The 22,701-nt window shown below is 45.1% G+C and overlaps 2 protein-coding genes across 4 annotated transcripts; both read left to right on the top strand.

The window, feature by feature from the left end:
- The first annotated feature begins 2,802 nt into the window (after positions 1–2,802).
- Positions 2,803–9,329, top strand: GAL3ST2 (galactose-3-O-sulfotransferase 2). The gene is made up of 4 exons (XM_083441013.1): positions 2,803–3,224; positions 5,161–5,247; positions 7,070–7,328; positions 8,496–9,329. The coding sequence occupies exons 1-4, from the start codon at positions 3,208–3,210 to the stop codon at positions 9,312–9,314; spliced, it is 1,182 nt and encodes a 393-aa protein (XP_083297139.1). The 5' UTR covers positions 2,803–3,207; the 3' UTR covers positions 9,315–9,329.
- A 3,481-nt stretch (positions 9,330–12,810) lies between these two features.
- On the top strand, positions 12,811–20,815 carry NEU4 (neuraminidase 4). 3 transcript variants are annotated; one of them, XM_083443114.1, is made up of 4 exons: positions 12,811–13,293; positions 15,960–16,186; positions 17,712–17,967; positions 19,459–20,815. In XM_083443114.1, exons 2-4 carry the CDS (start codon positions 15,986–15,988, stop codon positions 20,508–20,510), a joined length of 1,509 nt encoding a protein of 502 aa, XP_083299240.1. In that variant the 5' UTR covers positions 12,811–13,293; positions 15,960–15,985; the 3' UTR covers positions 20,511–20,815. The 3 variants fall into 3 exon arrangements, with proteins under 3 accessions (XP_083299240.1, XP_083299241.1, XP_083299242.1); XM_083443115.1 differs by lacking the exon at positions 15,960–16,186 and having other exon boundaries at positions 12,812–13,293; XM_083443116.1 differs by lacking the exon at positions 12,811–13,293 and having other exon boundaries at positions 16,175–16,271.
- Positions 20,816–22,701: the final 1,886 nt, after the last annotated feature.

Raw genomic sequence — 22,701 nt, forward strand, 5'->3', positions numbered from 1 at the left:
ACTCTCATCAACGCCACTTAACAGCCGGTCACTGTTTTGTGACTGCTGAACATGTGTCCTGCCTTCATTGGGCTGTTTAGGTTTCCACCACCCCCTTCCCCCCCTTAAGAATATCTACTTCACCAAATGTTGGTGTTGCCTGAAGCCTGCTGCTGCCTCCCATTTGTGTGTGGATGGTACATTATAATTTAGCTGCATAATGTCCATACTTAGATGGTGAACATGCTATCCGTGTACACTGGTACCTCCGGTTACAAACATAATTCGTTCTGGAGGTCCGTTCTTAACATGAGGCATGCTTTCGCTAATGGGGCCTCCCGCTGCCGCCGCACGACTTCTACTTGCACTCCAGGGCAAAGTTTGCAACCAGGAGCATCTACTTCCAGGTTAGCGGAGCTCGTCTTCATAAGGAGGATGGTACATAACAGGAGGTTACACTGTATTGGATACTTGGTGGAATGTAAGAATCTTTGTTAGACAGTGGGGTTTATTGGGTGGGCGGGGCTATAGTTCATTGGTTAGAGCACACTCTGGGCATGCAGAAGGTATTGAGTTCAATCACCTGCATCTCCAGTTAAAAAGATCAGGCGGCAATTGATGGTAAAAGCTCTGAGGCCAAGCAGAGCCACTGCCTGCCAGAGTTGACAGTTCTGAGCTAGATGGACTAGTGGTCCCGACTTGGCATAAGGCAGCTCCTTGTGTTCTAATGTTCTCATGCAACCACTTGATTGACACCCAGTGCCCTTTTAAATATGGGAGGGGGGGTTATTGGTTTGTTTTTGTTCTTGTTTTTATTATGTATTATGTATTTTTAATATTGCTATTTTATGTTGTGAACCATCTGGGAGCTACTGGTGTAGGGCAGCATACAAATTTAATAAATAATAATAATGACTTCAGCATGGCCATAGAGGACAAATAACCCCCTACATTGACTTCCATTCCATCAGCCTGTGGCAAAGCTGTTGTGCTCATGCCATTGGCCCGGCTCCCCATTCAAGCCTCAGGTTGGCTTTTGGCGTATCTCCACACTCTGGTTGGGATGGAATAATAAAGGTTTGCATGTTCAGAACTGTAGGAGTTACCATTTGGTCATCATACGATAGTTAACAAGTGCCTCTGGCACTCATAGTTACAAATGAATTCTGTAAACTGTAGAAACTATTGTACTTTCCCAAGTGTGAAGTGTAGTCCTTTTACTCACAAGAATCTTGTTGTTTCATTCACAGAGCATCCATCAAAGGTGGGTGGTAAATAAACAAATAAAAAGCAAGTGACCTTTTAATGTGTAAAGCAGGGGCCAGCAAACTTTTTCAGCAGGGGGCCGGTCCACTGTCCCTCAGACCTTGTGGGGGGCCGGACCATGTGAGGGGGGGGGGAATGAACTCCTATGCCCCACAAATAACCCTGAGGTGCATTTTAAATAAAAGCACACATTCTACTCATGTAAAAACGCCAGGCAGGCCTCACAAATAACCCAGAGGTGCATTTTAAATAAAAGGATACATTCTACTCATGTAAAAACACGCTGATTCATGGACCGTCCGCAGGCCGGATTGAGAAGGCGATTGGGCCACATCTGGCCCATGGGCCTTAGTTTGCCTACCCATGGTGTAAAGAGAGGAGGATTAATGTGTAATGCTCAGAGCAGCAAGTCCTGACTTCTGCCACCTGGGGGTGCTGTGACAGCTGCCATCCTTGGGAGAAAGCCATACTGGGCTTTCAAATCATGGTAGGCTTGTGTGAAATTCCATCTTTTGAGGAAATGATTTGGAACTAATGTTGCTGATGAGAGTGGCTAGTGAGAATGGAAGTACATCCTTCCCAATGCCATAGGAATCTTAAGTGTTGTGCAGTATGTTGTTGTATTACAGTATATTCTTTGTGCCACTGTTTGCAGTCCTTTTTAGACCGAGAATAATTACGTAACTGCATAAGAAATGCATCATTACTGATGACTGTACAGGGAAAGAAAATTCCAAAGCTATGAGAGACCATATCGTATCAGCAACACAGAAAGCTGGCATCATCCAGAGCTTTCCCAGATGCACCTGGAGAGGCCAGAGATTGATGTGCCGGTGCTGGTGCACACTCACCCATTTATAGCACAAATAATGTAGCTTTCTCAATGCAGAATTGTTTGTGCTCATTCTCGACATGCTGCTTTAAATCTAGGTTGCTTCTAGATTCTACTGTCCCCAAGGGTGGGTGTAGATACTTGATATGTATTTGAAAAACACATAGCTTATTCATGCCCTTTCCTTCCCTGCACATACCCCAGTAGAAGAAAGAAGGAAATCGCAACTGTGATCTCCGTATACACCTACTCACAATGTCATTGGGAAGATGTGGATGCATCTCCCATTGCTAGGACCATCTACACCTGTTGTCAAATGGATGACGCACTGCTGAGCAATGCAGAATCCATCTGCAATGAGCTTTAATTTTGGGAATTGAGTCTAGAATAAAAACACCATGTGTGCACAGCCATTGACCATCTGCATGTAATGCAAGTTTTCTGCCACTGAGTTATCCAGAGCTCATCGGCTCAAATCCTCAGCCAGAGCTGTGAGCCAGCACTGGGACATGCAATGCATGATGTAAATCACAGGAGTTGTGCTTGAGTGCAGGGTTCTCTTCCAGAAATACCCAGTACAGGGACTCCAATGTGGATTGAGAACCCGGCATGGAGGCTAAAGGTTTTTAACCTTTCCCCCCAATCGCATCCCACTCTCCAGAAACAAAATTCTCTTCCCCACCCAGAGTCACAGAACAAAGATGCTGTGTTTTCCATCCCAGTAAATCTGAAGTGCCTGCTATAAAATGGGACACTGTGTCCAGCTTGACATCCCATCCGTCAAAGTATCAGGAGCCAAACTAAACTCTGCGAAAACTGCTTCTCCCCTGAGGTCATGAGGCTTTTATGACAAGGTGGTTTGGGGTGGGTGGGGCTTCTTACAAGCAAACAAAAAACTTTTGCAACTCTATCCCCTCATGCAAACTTACCTCCATTCGTCTTCCATCTCTGTGTTTAATTTGCTTGTGTAAACAGGAGCATCCCATCTGTGCCACCCATATTTCTGTATCATCTCTGCACACCCCTTGCTTTGCCTGCCTAGATTGTTGAAAGGCTCCACAGAGAAGCAGTGGCATGTCCGGCTGGCTAACAAGAAACTCACGTGTCACTGTGATAGGACCAGCAGCACAATGAAAGGCACTTGCAGGTAAGGAATAAGGAGTAAAAAATCGTAGAGTTGGAAGGGATCTTGAGGATCATCTAGTCCAGCGCCCTGAAAATGCAGGAGTACGCAGCTGTCTCTTACAGGGATCAAACCTGCAACCTTGGCATAACCAACTGAGCTATCTTAGTAGTAATAACTTATTTTATTCTATCTATCATCTATCTATCTATCATCTATCTATCTATCTATCATCTATCTATCTATCTATCTATCTATCTATCTATCTATATCTATCTATCTATCATCTATCTATCATCTATTTATTTATTTATTTATCTATCTAGCATCTGTCATCAGTCTATCTATCTGCAATTTAATCTGGAGAGATGTGTTTAAGGTGGGTCTCCCTATCTGTTTATTGGACTTTTGGCTAAAAGGAAGCATTTGGAAGCTAGGTAGGCTGTGTGTTTTTCAGAACTCCAGTCATGTCATATGCGACTTTAGGAGAAATTGACAATTGTAGGTTATGTATTCCCCCACCCCTCTAATTCCATATTATACTATTGCAACTTAGTCCAGGGTTATTCAGACCTGTTTCTTCCCACATCAGATTCTACTTCTTTAAAAATGTCAAATTGTAGAAAAGATGGTGCTGGCAGGTCAAATCCTGTTTACAGCATGATTCACTTATAGCCTCTCCCAGCTAATAAATGCCACACAAATATCTAGCCGATCTTCCAACTAGTGTGTGTGTGTGTGTGTGTGTGTGTAATGTATTGTGGAGGAGAGCACAAAGAGATGACAAATTTGGTAGGTCCCTAGAGAAATTTTTGTGGGTCTTTGTGTGTGTGTGTTTGTGATGTACAAACCATACCCGAGGCTCTGCAAAATAAACTTTCAGCAGTTGTGGCTTTCTGGATTATAGCTTCTCAGCTCCTGGTAGAAGTGTGGAGCTCACTCTTTCTTACTGGGCAGCTCTGCAAGGGATGGAAGGAAAACCTCCAGATGTGGCTGGAGAAGAGGGTCGGCGACTGTTCCTCCCAGAGGCCCTGGAACCAAAGAACTGTTATGTTCAATTACAATATAATTGCATAAGGGAAATTTAACTAATCCATCTTGGCGTTAAACCAATCCAGTAGTGAGCAACCAAGCAAGTGGATGGCAAGGTCTAGATTGGAATCGATCTAGATTGAAAGCAGCATGTTGAAGACAAGGGTGAATGAACCCAGATTGAGAAAAACTACATTTTTGTGCTACAAACGGGTTAGTGTGCATACACAGCCTAAGTAAGCGCGCGCGCACACACACACACTTTTTGTGTGTGTGGATTGCACTAAGGAGCAGAAAAATAAAAGGAATGCAAATTCAGACACAGAAAAGTCTTCCAACCACACCTGGTGAAATACTACAACTGTTCAAAAATCTGACCCTTGCCATACACTCTAAACTGGTGCTGCCTTGGTTTCATTTTATCCTGAAAGTAAACTCCTTGGAGCCTGCTTAATCTCTGGCTTTATTTCCTGTTGTCCTTAAGATGCAATGAATACAGACCTCTCTCTGTCTCTGTAGAACAAAATGACTTCATTGTGCTTAGGTCTCATACTGCACAAGGTATTTTTCCAAAGTAGCAAATGCAATTTGTAAACTGATTGGAGATACACATTTTTTTTAAAAAAAAAAAAATCATCGAATAACTCTTTGCTATCACAAAGCTGAGCAAAATGGGCAATTTTATATCAGCAATATATGCACACTTCCAGGATAAGAGAAAGATAATCTGTTTTGTTTTAAAAAACCAAGTTATGACACATTCATTTTGAAGGTGATGCTGGTATTGAAAGCCAGTGTTACCAAGTGAATGGGCTCAACTTTCAGAATTCTTTGAGGAAAGCCAAGATAATATATATCCCTGCGCCTTAAGCGTTACAGCAGTGCTGTTTTATTAGAAAATGCAGACCATGTATCTATTCTTTTTCAGGTGTTTTCGACACTTTACATGTCTCACTCTTTGCCTGGGAGTGATAGCCTTGATAGGATTCTTTCAGCGCAATGTAAAGCTTGGCACGTAAGTTGATATTCTAATATGGCTAAACCAGACAGGACAACTGCTACCAGAGATCTCAACCTGTCAAAACCAACCACCAGAAACCCTAGACATTTCTCATAGGCATACCGGTGATCTTTGATGGTGATAGTGACCTGACCTTTGGGCCAAATCTCTTCTGCATGCAAAGCAGACACACTATCATGAAGACAAGGCCCTTCCCTTAAAAAAATAATTTGGTATTTTCTCATTGTGGATAAAATAGTCCAGCGGATGAAATCTGCAACACATCTATTTATTCTGATTAATTCCTGTTCACTTGACTTTCATTTCTCAAGGACGGTATTCTCTAACAGGACAGTATTCTGGCTATTCAGTTGGCAAAGGAAAAGATCCAAAATACAGTGGTACCTCGGGTTAAGTACTTAATTCGTTCTGGAGGTCTGTACTTAACCTGAAACTGTTCTCAACCTGAAGCACCACTTTAGCTAATGGGGCCTCCTGCTGCTGCCGCGCCACCGGAGCACGATTTCTGTTCTCATCCTGAAGCAAAGTTCTTAACCTGAAGCACTATTTCTGGGTTAGCGGAGTCTGTAACCTGAAGTGTATGTAACCCGAGGTACCACTGTATTGAGAGCCTTGGAATGCAGAGTGTGCAGAGTTTTGCTTGTGAATCTGGCTAGACAGTAGACTGTTGCAAGCACACATAGATATATGCTTGTAGATCAGAAGTGCCATTGGGCTGGGGGGCGAGCCTCCCCCAAACTTTTCAAGGGGGAGGTTGGCTCCCTCAATATTCTGCAGCCTGCTGGGCCCCATCGGGCCCTGCTAGGTCTACCTGCAGTTGTGGTGGGCCCCACTGGGCCTTCCCACAGCTAGCAGAAGGCTGCACCAGCCCGCATAGTGTTAGGAGGCACTGCAGGGACTGGCACACCTGGCGCAAGGTTGCACCAGCCTGCACATCATCTCCCGACACAGAAGGCTGCACCTAATTTACAATGCAATCCTATGCACACTTACTTGGAAGTTAAGAATTCATTGGGCCTAGGCTCCAAGAAAGTGCATGCAAGGTTGCAGCCTAAGAGTTGGATGGTTCTAATGGCACTCTATTGAGTTGCATCAGCTGGAGGTAGAATTCTCTGAGATTGGATAAGCAAAAGGCAGCTCTGGTTAAAAGGGTTTTCATTATCTCCACAGCAAAGTGCAAAAGGAGATCAAATAAGGACAAATGAGCAGTAGGCAGTTATAATATACAGTTACTGACTCACACTTGGATGTACGAAACGGTTAACCTGAGCCCTGAGCTCAAGTTACCATGGGAGGGCTAAGCAGGCTCCCAGCAGCCTTTACCTCTCTCTGCTTCCTGGGGTAAAAAAAGCTGCAGCCAAGCATGGCTTCCAGCTCACGTGAACGAAACTTCCCAAAAGGAGGTTTTTACTGCCTGCCTCTTTGCTAATGCAAAAACTGCATGGTGTTTTTTTTTGGTAAGGAACACAAGTTCTTTCTTTTTAAGTCATTTGGAACATTTTTCTTCTTTATTTCATTGCCAATGGATGGAGACTTGTTTGTGGTAGCTTCTGAAACTGTGAGTAAAATCTTCACTTATTTGCAGAGTAAAATCTTCACTTATTATCTCTGAGATTTATTCTAGCCTAGGTATTTTCATGGGGAATATATGTTTAAATGTGGATGCAGGCAGATGTAAATCTAATGTTTTTATGTGCTTGGAGCAATCACCATTGTGCTAACTCTGCTATGAGAGAGGATGGATCTTTTCCAAACCTTTCTGTTCAGCAGGTGGGAAGTGTGGCATCTGGAGTTTATTCATTTTATATTCATGTAGGCTGGGACCTGTTTCCAAACCCTGCCAACCTACCACAAATGTCATGTTCCTCAAGACACACAAAACGGCCAGCAGCACAGTCCTCAACGTTCTCTTCCGCTTCTCAGAGAAACACAACCTCACTGTGGCCCTGCCGTATCACTTGCACTTCCACCTGGGCTACCCTGTGCACTTCAGAGCAACATTTGTTGAGGAGTTCAGAACCATTGGTCGACACTTCAACATCATGTGCAACCACTTGAGGTTTAATTTGCCAGAGGTAAGAAAACAGAAAGGACTGCTATTGCTGATTACAGTGAAGTTGTCCTCCCCCCCCCGCCCCCGGTCTGCAAAATTGAGTGATAGCAACATTGAGGATGCATTTCCACAGAGATTTCAGGGGGAATAAGGTCATTCAGCATATCTGATTGCACACAAACTATACTGGGGCAGACCTTGGTAATATGCCGCCCTGAGCAAGGCCATTTGATGCCCACCTCACAGCCCATGTAATGCCAGCTTAAGCCGGGCTGTGGGAAGGAGGCACGATGCTCTGGCAGGTTCCTAGAGCCCTCCTACCTCCTTCCCAAAGCATGATGAACGCTTGCCCAGCTCTGGGAAGGTGGCAGGAGGACTCTAAGACCCTGTCAGAGCTCTCCCGTCTCCTTCCCGAAGTCGGACAAGCATTTACTGGGCTTTGAGAAGTCGCCTTCCTCAGCTGCGCTGCACCATTCATACTGCCCCAATTCCACCTCTGCCTGCACTTAACCAACGTTGATCTCTGTTCTGCAGAAATAGCATAACCCACACAGGGTGGGGATGGGGACCTTTGGGCCTTCAAATGTTGTTGCTCTCTTAACTCTCACCAGCTACGGTCAGCATGGCCAATGGTTGGAGATGATGGGAGTTGTAGTCTAGCAACATCTGGAGGTCTGCAGCAGCAAGAGCTTCTGTGGGCAAATTTTGGGAAACTGTTGATTTGGGGAATTAAGATTACTGATATTCAAAAGTCTGGCAAATTGCCCTTTTAGAGAATATTTATCCTAAAATCTAGGGGATATAGTACAGTGGTACCTCGGGTTAAGTACTTAATTTGTTCTGGACGCCCGTTCTTAACCTGAAACTGTTCTTAACCTGAAGCACCACTTTAGCTAATGGGGCCTCCTGCTGCTGCCATGCCGCCAGAGCACGATTTCTGTTCTCATCCTGAAGCAAAGTTCTTAACCCGAGGTACTATTTCTGGGTTAGTGGAGTCTGTAACCTGAAGCGTATGTAACCTGAAGCATATGTAACCCAAGGTACCACTGTACAATGTATTGAATTCCACACACCCCATACAATACATTTGTATGATTGTGCAAGAAAAGATATCCTCCTTCCTTTCCCACACCCTCAATCTCCTTTGCTAAGGATCCTGACTTTCTCTGTTCTGCTTTTCATTACAAAGGTAAGAAGAGTAATGCCACGTGATACTTTCTATTTTTCTATCCTGCGGGACCCTCCTTCATTGCTGGAATCCTCCTATGCTTATTACAAAACATATTCACCAGCATTTCAGAAAACCAAGACACTGAGTGAGTTTCTGGCATCTCCTTGGACGTACTACAATATAAGCAAAAAGCATTGGAACTTTTATGCCAGGAACTTCATGTGGTTTGACTTGGGCTATGACAACAATGCAGAATATGATGACTTCTACATCCAGTCTGTAATACAGGATATTGAGCAGAATTTCCAGCTGATGCTGATTGCTGAATACTTTGATGAGTCCATGATCCTTCTGAAGAATATGTTATGCTGGGACCTGGATGATGTGGTTTATTTCAAACTCAACACCAGGAGCCTAGACAGTGTTCAGACTCTGAATCCAGAATACAAGGAAAAGGCGAGAGATTGGTGTGCTCTGGACTGGAAACTTTACACACATTTCAATAGCACCTTCTGGATTAAGATCCAAGAGAGGATGGACCTAAAGACTTTGTACAAGGAGGTTGCACTTCTGCAGAAGAGACAGAAGGAACTGATGGAGATGTGCCTCTTGGAGGAAACAGCAGTTGATGGAAGCAAAATCATAGACAATAAACTGAAGCCCTTGCAGCTGGGGCTTGCGAAAATCTTGGGCTATAACCTCAAGCAGGATTTAGACAATAAGACCCAGACGATCTGCCAAAAGATGATCATGCCTGAGCTCCAGTATACAGCATATCTGTACAGCCACCAGTTCCCAAACAAGACAAGAAAACCCATAGACTTCCCCACTCGATGAAACAAGATTTGCTTATGATAATAATAATAATAATAATTAATAATAATAAATCATTTATTTATACCCTGCCCATCTGGCTGAGTCTCCCCAGCTGCTCTGGGCGGCTCCCAATCAAGTGTTAAAAACAGTACAGCGTTAAATATTAAAAACTTCCCTGAACAGGGCTGCCTTCAGATGTCTTTTAAAGATTGGAAAGCTGCTTATTTCCTTCACATCTGAAGGGAGGGTGTTCCACAGGGTGGGCGCCACTACAGAGAAGGCCCTCTGTCTGGTTCCCTGTAACCTCACTTCTTGCAATGAGGGAACGCCAGAAGGCCCTCAGCGCTGGATCTCAGTGTCTGGGCTGAACGATGGGGGTGGAGACGCTCCTTCAGGTATACAGGACCGAGGCCGTTTAGAGCTTTAAAGGTCAGCACCAACACTTTGGATTGTGCTTGGAAACGTACTGGGAGCCAATGCAGATCTCTCAAAAGCGGTGTTATGTGGTCCCAACGGCCACTCCCAGTCACCAGTCTAGCTGCCGCATTCTGGATTAATTGCAGTTTCCGGGTCACCTTCAAAGGTAGCCCCACGTAGAGCGCGTTGCAGTAGTCCAAGCGGGAGATAACTAGAGCATGCACCACTCTGGCGAGACAGTCTGCGGGCAGGTAGGGTCTTAGCCTGCGTACCAGGTGGAGCTGGTAGACAGCTGCCCTGGACACAGAATTAACCTGCACCTCCATGGACAGCTGTGAGTCCAAAATGACTCCCAGGCTGCGCACCTGGTCCTTCAGGGGCACAGTTGCCCCATTCAGGACCAGGGAATCCACCATACCTGCCCGCCCCCTGTCCCCCAAAAATAGTACTTCTGTCTTGTCAGGATTCAACCTTAACCTGTTAGCCGCCATCCATCCTCCAACTGCCTCCAGACACTCACACAGGACCTTCGCCGCCTTCACTGGTTCTGATTTAAACGAGAGGTAGAGCTGGGTGTCATCAGGATAAGGATGTACAATTGTGCTGCCAGTATAGGGGAAAGTAGTCTCATTGGAGGGCAAATGGGGCACTGGCCCTCCAACCTCAGGATGCCCTCACTTGTCTACATTCCTATTTGCAACCAGTCCAGGGGGTGGAACTGGCTATTGTCTTAACTCCTCCTTGCAGTACTCCACAGGGAGGAGCCAGAACTGGTTGGTTCTGCTAGCCATTGCCCCAGCTCCACCTACTGTTGGTCTCCCCTGAAACCCTCCCACCCCCCCGTCACAGTGGTTCAAGCCACCACTGTCTGGTCTCAAGTCTCAGTGGTAAAGACTCTGACTCATCACATGTGGGTGGTGGAGATTTTATTCCAGTGAGTGTTTGCCTAATTCGGCATCTTTGGTCTAATCCTCTTTTAAAGCCATCTAAATTGGTTGTCATCACTTTGCAGTGCTCTGGTCCCCAGTAGCTTGCAGCCACTCCTCTTTTTAGGTAAAGGTAAAGGGACCCCTGACCATTAGGTCCAGTCATGGCCGACTCTGGGGTTGCAGCGCTCATCTTGCTTTATTGGTTGAGGGAGCCAGCGTACAGCTTCTGGGTCATGTGGCCAGCATGACTAAACCACTTCTGGCGAACCAGAGCAGCGCATGGAAACACCGCTTACCTTCCCGCAGGAGCGGTACCTATTTATCTACTTGCACTTTGACGTGTTTTCAAATTTCTAGGTTGGCAAGAGCAGGGACCGAGCAACGGGAGCTCACCCCGTCGTGGGGATTCAAACCGCGACCTTCTGCTCGGCAAGTCCTAGTCTCTGTGGTTTAACCCACAGCGCCACCCACGTCCCTTCTACTCTTCTTTTTAGTACATATCAATAGATGAACCAGGTCATTTTACTCAGTTAGTCAATGCGATGCTGTGATCTTCTAAATATGGGGTGGGAACACACATTACAACTCACTGAATGACTATTTTTAAAGAAGGTTCAAGTTCCCACAGCCTTTTTCATGGTTTCATCATCCTTTAGTCAGTTTTGCTCTTATGCTGGAGAGTTACTAGATAACCATTATGGCTCTGAACCATGAGGTCCTCTGAAACCAATTTCCTGCAATGTATTGAAAACTAATTTTGTTTGGTTTCATTCCATCTTCTAGGCCTTCAGTTGTCACAGCCCCCTTTGTCCTCAGGTTTCTGCTCCTTGCTTTGTTTAGTCTCCGCCTCCCCGCTTTTCTTAATGGGAACATTTGGACTCAGCTCAGTGAACTGGAAGTAACTCTGTCAGCACGAATCCTAGTCGCACAACATGTCAATTGATTTGCGACTGAAATCAAAATGCAAGAAAGTCTAGCCTATGTTACCAACTGCTCCAGTTCAAGAAAAACAGCAGTTTAAGTCCCCAAATGCATGGTGGTTAGGAACGAGGAATAAATTAGAATCAGTTCCCACTCAAAGGCGTGCCAGCCTACTTCACACTTCCTGAAACAATGCAAGAACCAAATCACAGCCATCCTTCAAAATCTGCACTTCTCCAAATTTCTTAATGCAGTTTTCCAGGCAAGTACAAGAATGCATATTCCGGTAATAGGGTAAAGTTGCATAAAATGCATATATTGGTTGTTAGCTGAACAATGCTAGCTTATGCATGTTTACTTGGAAGTAAGTCCCACCGTGTTCAGCGAGACTTGCTCTCCAGTAAGCATGTTTAGGATTGCAGCCTAAAGCAATTTTTGTAAAGGCTGGGGAAAGTTTGACAAAATGCAGAAGGTGAGGGCAAAGGTGAAGGGCACTGCAAAACATCTGACCAAAAATTGTTTGCTAGCATGAAGGACATGGGGATAATGCTAATTCCTGTTTCTGAGGTTCTAACACCTTTATCAGAAACCTGGAAATATAGAGTACAAGCTCCCTGCAATGTTTCTAGATACAAGCCATATAATTGTCTGGTGAGAACAGTTTAATGACATGAGCAGCTTTTCATTAGGAAGTAATGCATTCTGTATATCAATAAACTATCAGAAGCATATGGACTGCAGCTGACATTGTATGTACTCATAATGTGTACACTGGTGGTGCTGCATTGGAGTCAGAGTAAATGGTAATTAATGTGTACACGGTCAAAGTCAATAAATCCTGGTGCTTATGGACCTCCGGGGTTGTCTAGTTCAAGTACTGTATCTTTCTTACAGTTCTTCATCTCTAAAGAAGAAACAGCAGGCAAGTCTTGAAACTGCCCATTAGCCAAACAGAAAATTATAGGTAGGTAGGTAGATGTTATTTCTTATCTGTACAAAGTATGGCTTTGTAATCTACACAGATGTTACAAAGGATAAGACAGTTTCCCCAGAATTCTGTTCCCAGGCTTTCCTTTGAGGAAGGAAGGGGTGGAATTCAGATAATAATGTCGCTCTTCCTAGACTTTAAGGCTGCTAGTCTGGTTTCTTTCCATTTGCACAGATAAAAGCAAAGCCACAAAGGCCAATGGGCTTACTCCAGCAGCATAAACATTAGAGTGGTGAACATGTCATTCTCCCTTCACTGCCATTACACTGGACATATGATTCTGATTATGGAGATGTGCGGCTAATGAAGTCCACATATACAGACAAGTAGATATGCCCTGTGAGAGTTTCCCAGTTAGTTAAAAAAAATAAAATAAAAGGGAAAGTGATGGTCACAGGTATCTGCACATGGACATTGCTGACTGTGTCCTCACTGTGCTCTGACAATGAAGTCTTTGTCCTCCATTTGCTGATTAAGCTGCTGGCTGCTGGCTCAGTGCTTTCCCCCCAACCATGGAACAAGTAGCGAGCCCACTGGGTCAGAGGTAGAGGGAAGCGGGGGTGCTTGAGAGTCAGAACGTGAGGAGTGAAATAAGGCATCACATAAGCAGTGAAGGAAGCTGCTGAAATTGCATCGGTCAGCAAAGCGGAATTTGTAAAGGGCTCATATGAAGACAGATCAACATAAATAACTTATCAGTGGCTTTGGGGACAAAAGACAACCTACCAAGCAGAAAGGGGGCAAGGTTTGTGGTTTCATGCTTGTTTTTCTTCTGTAGTCTCCGTAAGTTTCTAGATGTCTCCTTCCTTATTTGGGGCATGCCTAGATGGACTAGGACTTTCTCCCTCCATTCCTTTTACTTGTAATATCTCTTCTTCCAAGAAGGGATTAAGAGGAGATTCTGCAGTGTAGTGTGGGCACTGCTCCCGTCTTACCCCTGCCTTTCAGCTGCTACCATCCCCTCCCCAGATAGTGTATCGTGTGACACTCACCCCACTTCCTCTGAGAAATCATAAAATAGTGCAGAGTCCAGTGCTTACCTGGGCCATTCCTGTTTTTTCCGATACTTTGCTCTTTCCTACCAAACCACCATCTGGCACACTGTTCTTGGTGGCCTCCATTCAGCTCCTTTGAAAAAAAGAAAAATCACACAAAGAGCGATACAAATGTTTTGTCTACAGTGTTCAAAAAGCTATCTGTGTGGACTCTTTGGTACTACAGTGGGACCTAAACCTTTCTCCTGAAATTTATGGATCCTACAATAATTATGTGTCTGGTTACCATTTTTAAATGAAGTTGTTTTTCACTTATTAATTTCTTGTCACCTTTGTTGTATCATGAGCCCCTGCAGACTTTAACAGGGGCATATCCTGCAACATCTCCTTGACACAATAGTGCATTAGGTAAAGATAAAGGGACCCCTCACCGTTAAATCCAGTCGCGGACAACTCTGGAGTTGCACGCTCATCTCGCTTTGCTGGCCTATGGAGCCAGCGTTTGTCCGCAGACAGCTTCCGGGTCATGTGGCCAGCATGACTAAGCCACTTCTGGCGAACCAGAGCAGTGCACGGAAACGCCGTTTACCTTCCCGCCAGAGCAGTACCTATTTATCTACTTGCTCTTGACATGCTTTCAAACTGCGAGGTTGGCAGGAGCTGGGACCGAGCAACGGGAGCTCACCCCGTTGTGGGGATTCGAACCGCCGACCTTCTCATCGGCAAGCCCTAGGCTCTGAGGTTTAGACCACAGCGCCACCCGCGTCCCAGAGTAGTGCATTACTGGTGGGTTTATTCCGCTTTAGTCTAGTTTAGTTAAACACCATTGCCGTCTGGTGGGGCTGTTGCAGAACAAAAGTACAGTAGAAGAAAAATAAACCAGAACATTTTGCAGCAGGAAGTTATGGGATATGCGCTGACTGGAAATAAAGCAGGGTGACCATCCCAAAACATTTGGAGGGGCAAAGAGTGTTAAAATCAGGATTGTGTCTAACCACCCAGAAAGCATCATGAGCACAAATCATCATCAAGGTGCAACAAAAAGGATGTCTGGAGAGGTGCTGTGTCTATTCCTCTCATGTTATTGTTTCTATTGTGTTTATCTATAGTGATGGGTCCTACATGCCTCTTGCCAATTTAACTCACTTGGTTAAGTTGCCTGTTTTTGTATTGTGCATGGGAGGCGATGTGGGTTGGGATCCTGGGACATCATCCCGGCATACCGGCCATCACTGCTTGTCAGTTAGTGATTGCCAGGCATGACTAATGTGGAGCTAAGCATCATCAAGAATTGTGGGTGATGGGGTAGAATGGTCAAGGATGAGGTGGGAGCGGCTGCTGGTGAGTCTGCTTTAGATTTTACTAACATTCTGTTTTGGGGGATGGGAAAGCATAGGATTACAACAACTATGTTGTGGTGGCTGGCATAGCAAGACCAGAAGTCACATCCACACTGTAGATCAGTGGTGTCCAAACTTTGATGAAGTGAAGGGTCGTGAGAGCCAAACAAAGGGTCAACCAAAGTTGTTGACCTTTTTCTAGGATTGAGGTTGTTGACCTTTTTTATGATTTTACCCCAAAGTTCTTGAGCTTTTTTAGGGTTGAAGTTCTTGAGCTTTTTTTAGGATTTTACCACAGGAAATAAACTGCCACAGGGGCCAGATTAAACCAACTGGCGGGTTGGATTAGGCCCCTGAAACGGACTTTGGACATGCCTGCTGTAGATTGACAGATTCACCCATCCCTAGTCACACAAAAAAGTCTCTGAGCAATTGATAACATATTAAAAAAATAGACATAAGTAAAAATACATTATAATATGAACATATTCGAACGAAGACACATACAAGTAATAAAAAATACAAAAAGCAACACCCCCCATAACAGCAGCAGAAAGCTTTGGCAGTACACTAACAGCAAACAACACCATCATAATTCATCCAAAGTCTGGGGAAAATGTACATTTTTTCCTGGCACTGAAAAAATGTCAGTGAAGGCGCAAGGCAGACCTCACTATTCCACAAAGAGGGTTTATTAAAAGAATTTGACACAGAGCTTATTGGTAACGCTCTAAAACAGGCCTGCAGCAAGCTCTCTCCAAGGTCAGGGGTGGGGAACCTGTAGCCTCCCAGAAGTTGTTGGACTCCAACTCCCATCATCCCCAACCCAACATGGCTGGCTATCGGAGATTATGGGAGTTGTAGTGCAACAACATGTTAAGAGCCACAAGTTCCCCATCCTTGTCCTCAGCTAAAGGAAGAGATGGAATTAGGCCTCTGGAGGCTTGGGTGCACATTGATTTGCTGTCCTTGAAGACAACACACACCCTTCACTGAGTTCACAGGTTCTTTGCTTACAAAGAATGTCTACTGTGTGGTTTTTAAGTTTTAAGTCTGCTCTCTCTTTGGTATTTTAGGGCTTTCTCTCCTTGCTGCAAGTGCAATGGGCTCTCGCCATTTCCCTGCCCGGACAGTCTTGTTTGAAAGGGAGACGAGCGGAGTGACATACCGAGTGCCAGCGCTACTCCACATCCCTTGCGTTGCAAAGCTGCTGGCTTTTGCCGAAGAGCGGCTCAGCGTTGATGATGCTCATGCCAACTTACTGGTGCTGAGAAGGGGCACTTTCTACAAGAACTTTGTGGACGTAAGACAAAATGAAGTCAGTTTTGCTGACACCGTATGACAGGACTGAAACTTAAGGCATAGAGGAAATTATCTGTGACATCCTTGTGAGTTTCCCACAGGCATCTGGTTGGCCACTTTGAGAAGAGGGTGCTGGACTAGATGGGCCATTGGCCTGATCTAGTGGACTCTTCTTATATCTCTCTCTGCGTTGCTCTTTCTTTGTCACTTCTTTTGTTGTTAGGAGTACTATAACTGGTGCCTCTTGATTCTCTGAAACTCCCACCTTGTTCAGCCACACATATAGCAACTATAATTGCCAGGAATGGACCAGAGCAAATTAAATGATAAATAGCAGGTTTTTTCACTCACCATATTTAGATCCTGCTGCAACCAGCTCATCTTGGCTGCACTGAACAGTCATTTTTCTTATGCTTCATGTGGCCTGCAGTAGAGTAGGGTTTGTTCACAGGTGATGGTTGACCCTGTGCTCTTCAGATGATAACTTAGGCATAAAACTGCTGTTACAGATGATGGGCAAAGCTTTCTTTACACCCCACCAGGCCCAATGCTTGTCAACAGAGGCAGTGTACATATTCAGCTCCTTATCATTGAATGATTAATACTGAAAGGACCAAAGTTCAAGTAATGTGTGGAATCAGCCCTAATGGTTTATGGATACCTTTAAAGATAGAGGTTGCTCTCACTACTGCAACAAAAACATAAGAAGACCAGACCAAAGGCCTGCCTAGTCCAACATTCTGTCCTCAGAGTGTCCAACCAGGTGCCTAAGGGAAACCAATAAGCAAGACATTAAAATTGGATATTAAATTGAACTCTACCATCCACTGCACTGCCCACTGATAAACCTCATTTCCATTTCTTGGTCTCAGTCTTTTCATTTGTAATACAGGGATAATATGGATATGTCCTACAGGGTGGTTGTTGCAAGGGTTACTGAACTAATGCCGATAAAATGCTTTGAATACTTAACAGTTTTGTATAAACAGTTCTGTATAACCGTAATCATGTTACCCATCTGCCTTTGGGTATTCTTAATCACTCAAGGGATTGATTGGTGCCAGTAACACTGGTGTAACTGATTGGCTTAACATCAAGCACTTTCAAGCTTTCTTCTCTTTCAAATACTACCTAACACAATGTGATCTTTCCTTTGGAATGAGGAGGGTCCCAGAGAGAGAAGCCACCAACCTCAAAGATGGTCTCCTGATTTTACCCACCACAAACTAGGTGCCCAGCACAATAACTGAAAATAAATTATCTCAATGAATAGAATATTTCTGTATGATCAGACAAACACAAGATTGCTAAATCAACACCTTCACACAATTCCTTATTTATCTTTGAGGAGTCTCTTTTCCTTGTTTTTACTGACCAGCTATGAATTAATCTCTTGACCAGATGAGCAAACCTTATGCAATAATGGATTCCTATTTCAAATGAAGTGATTAGTATTTTTCAGGGGAAGATGCCGGGGGTAAGGGAATGAATTGGCTTCCTAACTCTTTTCCGTCTTTCTTTGCCAGTGGGAAGATATGCGAGCCCTTGAAACAGCAACTCTGGCACATCATCGGTCCATGAACCCTTGCCCTATCTATGATGAGCTTACCGGCATGGTTTTCCTGTTTTTCATTGCTGTGCTGGGCAGAACCCCTGAAGCCTTTCAGATCATCACAGGCCAAAATGCTGCCCGCCTCTGCTATGTGACTAGTTCTGACCAGGGCATCAGCTGGAGCCATGTGACTGACCTCACCCAGCAAGTTATTGGCGTGTCCATTGAAGGTACGAGACACAGGAGCAGTTTACTTACTTAATTACGGTAATTATGAAATGTATATCCCACTCTTGCTCCCAGAGGAATCCATAGTGGCAAACAACAAGCAACAAAACAACAGCAATAATAAACCTTTAAAGCATCTTAAAAATAATTTAAATACAGATCCAGGCTGGGAAAGATCTCAACTTAAAAGATCTGTTGAAAGATAATATGGTCTTCAGCAGGCACTGAAAGGATGACAGCATACTTACCAACTGACCCAGAAAACAAGGACACCTCATTTCCCACTGTGACAATACAGCAGCCATTTGGAGCACCTTGGTCTCGTGCAATTTCGGGCCAAGAACTTGCCCCCCCCCCAGCACATTTTCTGGGCCCGCAATCTTGCACAGGATTTTGGACCAGGAAAATTGTGTCCTGGATTTGGGCCGCATTGTGCTGGAGGGTATGCAACAGAGACAGTGCCTGTCTATTATTCATGGGGAGCAAATTTAGAGGGTTGGTGTCAGAATACGAAAGGCCCAATTCCTACATTGTCCGGAATAGACCTCCTGGTATCTATAGGAAGCTCTCACCTGCAGAGCACAGTGATCAACTAGATATATACCGTAAGTGGTGAGACAATCTTTTATGTTAATAAAGGAGAAGGAATGAAGAAGGGGTACATTTAATGAGCATTTATTCTGATTCATTTGTGGGAAGGATGATGTTGCATCAAAGCAAGCAACTTGCCTGACACTTTTTCCATTGTAAAAGCCTTGATCTTTGGGGGAAGTGGGTTTGTTGCACAAGAGCTCCCAAACTAACTATAATCATGCTACCCGAATTTGTTGGTTTGTGACTGAATCCCACCCCAAAACAGTGGCAATTTGGGAATGCCCAAAGAGTTTTGTGGCACCTTAAAGAGTCACACATTTATCAATTTATTATAACTTATCCAGAAGTTTGATTGTTTCCATGTGACATTAAATCAGAACTACGGTTTCTTGTCCCACTAGAGGTGTTCACTGACAGAGCAAAGTTTGGATGCGTGTGCTATCCGCTTTGTGTTCATTTTGCATACCATTAAGCTTTAATTGAAATGTCACAGACTATGTATTTGGAACTTCATTGTCATTTGACCCCACCGTTTCCAACTTTATTTCTTGACATGTCCTCCTCACTTGTCAAATGATAACAACACTTCATGCATCTGATGAATTGGACTCTGTTATACAAAAGCTCCCACCATAATAAATGTGAACTTCATTGCCACTTAGTGGAGGGGCCATAGCTCAGCAGTAGAGCGTCTACCTTTCATGCAGAGGGTCCCAGGTTCAATACCCAGCACCTCTAGGTAGGACTGGGAGAGACTCCCTCTCTGAAAGCCTGGAGACAATCAGCACAGGCAGTCCTGAGCTAGATGGACCAATGGGTCTGTCTCCGTATAAAGCCATTTATATTCACGACTCTTGGTTGTCATTGTTCCTGACCCTGTCTTTTTCCTTTTGCTTCAGACTGGGCCACTTTTGCGCTAGGCCCCGGGCACGGCATCCAACTGAAGTCAGGCCGCCTGCTATTGCCAGCCTATGCTTACCACATTGACTGCAAAGAGTGCTTTGGGAAGCTCTGCAAAACCACCCCTCACGCTTTCACCTTCTACAGCGATGACCACGGGCAGAGCTGGCAGTTTGGCGAGTTCATCCCGAACCTGCAGACCGTCGAGTGCCAGATGGTGTCGGTGGATGAGGAGGACGGCAGCAATGTGCTCTATTGCAACGCCAGGAGTCCTCTGGGCTTCCGAGTGCAGGCCCTCAGCATGGATGATGGGGCCGTATTTCACTCAGGCCAGCTGGTGCAGCGGCTTGTGGAGACCCCGCACGGTTGCCATGGCAGCATCATTGGGTTCCAAGCTCCACTTTACTATTTGCAGCACAACACTTGCGAATTCCAGAGAGACACCTGGTCTGATAAAGATGTGGGCTTCCTACCTCAGGGTTGGTCTGATACGAAACACCCACCTAGCCTTGCCTCACCTACCCCTTTTTCCTGCAGCCAGCCTCTGAGCCACCGGCGGCCTCAGGAAACAAGAACTTCTGGTGTCTGTTCTGGTCCCATCTCATCAGGTAAAGGACATGCTGATCTAGAACATGCTAAAGCTGGAAGTATTTCGCAATCAGGCTTTTCTTTCCAAATGCCAACATGGGTGCTGTATTGCCACCCAACGAGCTCCAGATCTCGAGTCAACCTGGGGATTTACCTCAGCACCTTTCCTAGGGATGCTGACAGCTGGACTGAGCCCTGGGTTATTTACGAAGGCCCCAGCGCCTACTCAGATCTGGCCTACATTGAGCTGCCTTATCCAGATTTGTCAATAACTGGGATCCCAGCCATAGCTTTTGCCTGCCTGTATGAGAACGGGGTGCGGTCCCCGTATGAGCAAATCTCCTTCAGTATGTTCACGTTGCATGAAGTTCTTCAGAACATTCCTCTCACAACTTCTGCCCCAGGTTTGAGGCAGCCGTCAGGCGGTAGAAAGAGAAAGGGGAGGAGTTGTGTTATTTCTTAAAGATCATGACAGAGGGCCAAACTTAATGTCATGCTAAAGATGTCACTAGAAACCATGTCAATTTTTATATTACTAATATCAAGCGCAAAGGCAGATTTTCATAGAGAATGCAGCAAGCAAGAAGGAGTAGAGGTTTAATCTTTCCCTCCTGTTGTATTCTGCTAACTGAGTTTGTGTTTTGAGAATTTTGCCCCTAGGAGCACCCAGTAGCTGAGGAAGGAGGTGGAAGGAGGGAGAAGAGAGAGGGAGTTAATAATATGATTGAGAATGTGGCTGGAGGTTATCAATAAAGCTCTCTTTGAAAATCATTAGAATATCTTTCTTCTGGTTGAAGGAACAAAACCCCTACAAGCAGGAAAGCATAATGCAAAAGCCCATGGGATTCTTTCCAAAAGAATTATCTCAGATATCCATTCAGTCTCCAGTTCCTGTGCTATCACCGCTACTTTGCTTTCAAACAATGGAACACACAAAGCAGAGAAAGTGACCTATTCACTTAGACCAGCCTTCTGTATTGGCTTTTTGCAGGGGGCGGGGCGGGGGAGGCAGGGAGAGGGGAATCCCCTATGTGCCAATGGATGCTGATATTAGCTAACGAGATTTCGTTCAGGACTGTGGTATTAGCTGTATACCCCCTCCATGGCACTAGCACCTTATGCATAAAAAAACCCCTGCACATTAGATGCAAAGACACATAAATGTCACATCTACTTTAGCCCTGTAGTAAGAGAGTGAAGGATGCGGGTGGCGCTGTGGGTAAAACCTCAGTGCCTAGGACTTGCCGATCGCATGGTCGGCGGTTCGAATCCCCGCGGCGGGGTGAGCTCCCGTCTTTCGGTCCCAGCTGCTGCCCACCTAGCAGTTCGAAAGCACCCCTAAGTGCAAGTAGATAAATAGGTACCGCTTTATAGCGGGAAGGTAAATGGCGTTTCCGTGTGCTGCACTGGTGCTGGCTCGCCAGAACAGCTTCATCACGCTGGCCACGTGACCCAGAAGTGTATCCGGACAGCGCTGGCCCCGGCCTCTTAAGTGAGATGGGCGCACAACCCTAGAGTCGGACACGACTAGCCCGTATGGGCAGGGGTACCTTTACCTTAAGAGAGTGAAACCTGTCAATTTTCTTAAAGGTCTTCCTGAGCAATCAGGAAGCTGGCTAGCTTGGGCCTGCCACCTGCTGGCCAATGCTTGACCATTGTGTCTAGAAGAAAATTCTCCCCTGGGATGGGTTTCCAAGTCAGGCTCTAGAGCTCCTCCAGATTGCTGCTTTATTGCAGGTGTATTCTGCAACAAACTCTTAACAGTGCATTAGTGGCGGGGTTTTTTTTCCTGCTTTAGTTTGTTGTGCAATGAATGCTTCCCCAGAGCTTCCAGGTTATTGCAGCCTGGGAGGGGCTATAGCACAACCAAAGCAGAACAAAAATAAGCCAGAATATTTGTGGTATAAAAAGCTACAGGATTTCAGCAGGAAGTTACAGGATATGCACTGAATGGAATGAAGCAGCGCGACCACCCCAAAGCATTTGCAGGTACAAAAAAACAGGATCGCATGTGACAGCCTGATAGCATAATGAGCACAAATCATCATTAATGTGCAATAAAAAGGATGTCTGGAGAGGCCCTTTGACCCAATATTAGGGCATTAGTGGTGGATTTCTTCTGCTTTGTTGATTTCTTCTGCCTTTGGGGGAGGGGCTGTTACCAATTACCAGTTCGTGATATCTCAAAAACCTGTTTACAGTGGTACCTTGGGTTAAGTACTTAATTTGTTCCGGAGGTCCGTTCTTAACCTGAAGCACCACTTTAGCTAATGGGGCCTCCTGCTGCTGCCACGCCGCCGGAGCACAATTTCTGTTCTCATCCTGAAGCAAAGTTCTTAACCCTAGGTATTATTTCTGGGTTAGCGGAGTCTGTAACCTGAAGCGTATGTAACCTGAGGTACCACTGTACTATATTAAGCCATCATCTGAAAACTCCCTTTGTTAGTTTCACCACTTTTTATGTGAGAATAACGGTGCCAACATGCTGTTAGGGCTTCCAGGGGTCCAGGATGTGAAATTCTAATTAACAACGTACCCAACTTGAGGTGAGGCAATAGTGTTACAGTACAGTCAATTCAGGTGTGTAATGATTGTGTCGCAACTGAAGTGAAAAATAAACACTTGAGGGAAGTGAAGGACAATGGGGAAATTAT

This window comes from Podarcis tiliguerta, assembly GCF_965153285.1.
Source record: "Podarcis tiliguerta genome assembly, chromosome: 5".
Lineage (NCBI taxonomy): Eukaryota > Metazoa > Chordata > Lepidosauria > Squamata > Lacertidae > Podarcis > Podarcis tiliguerta.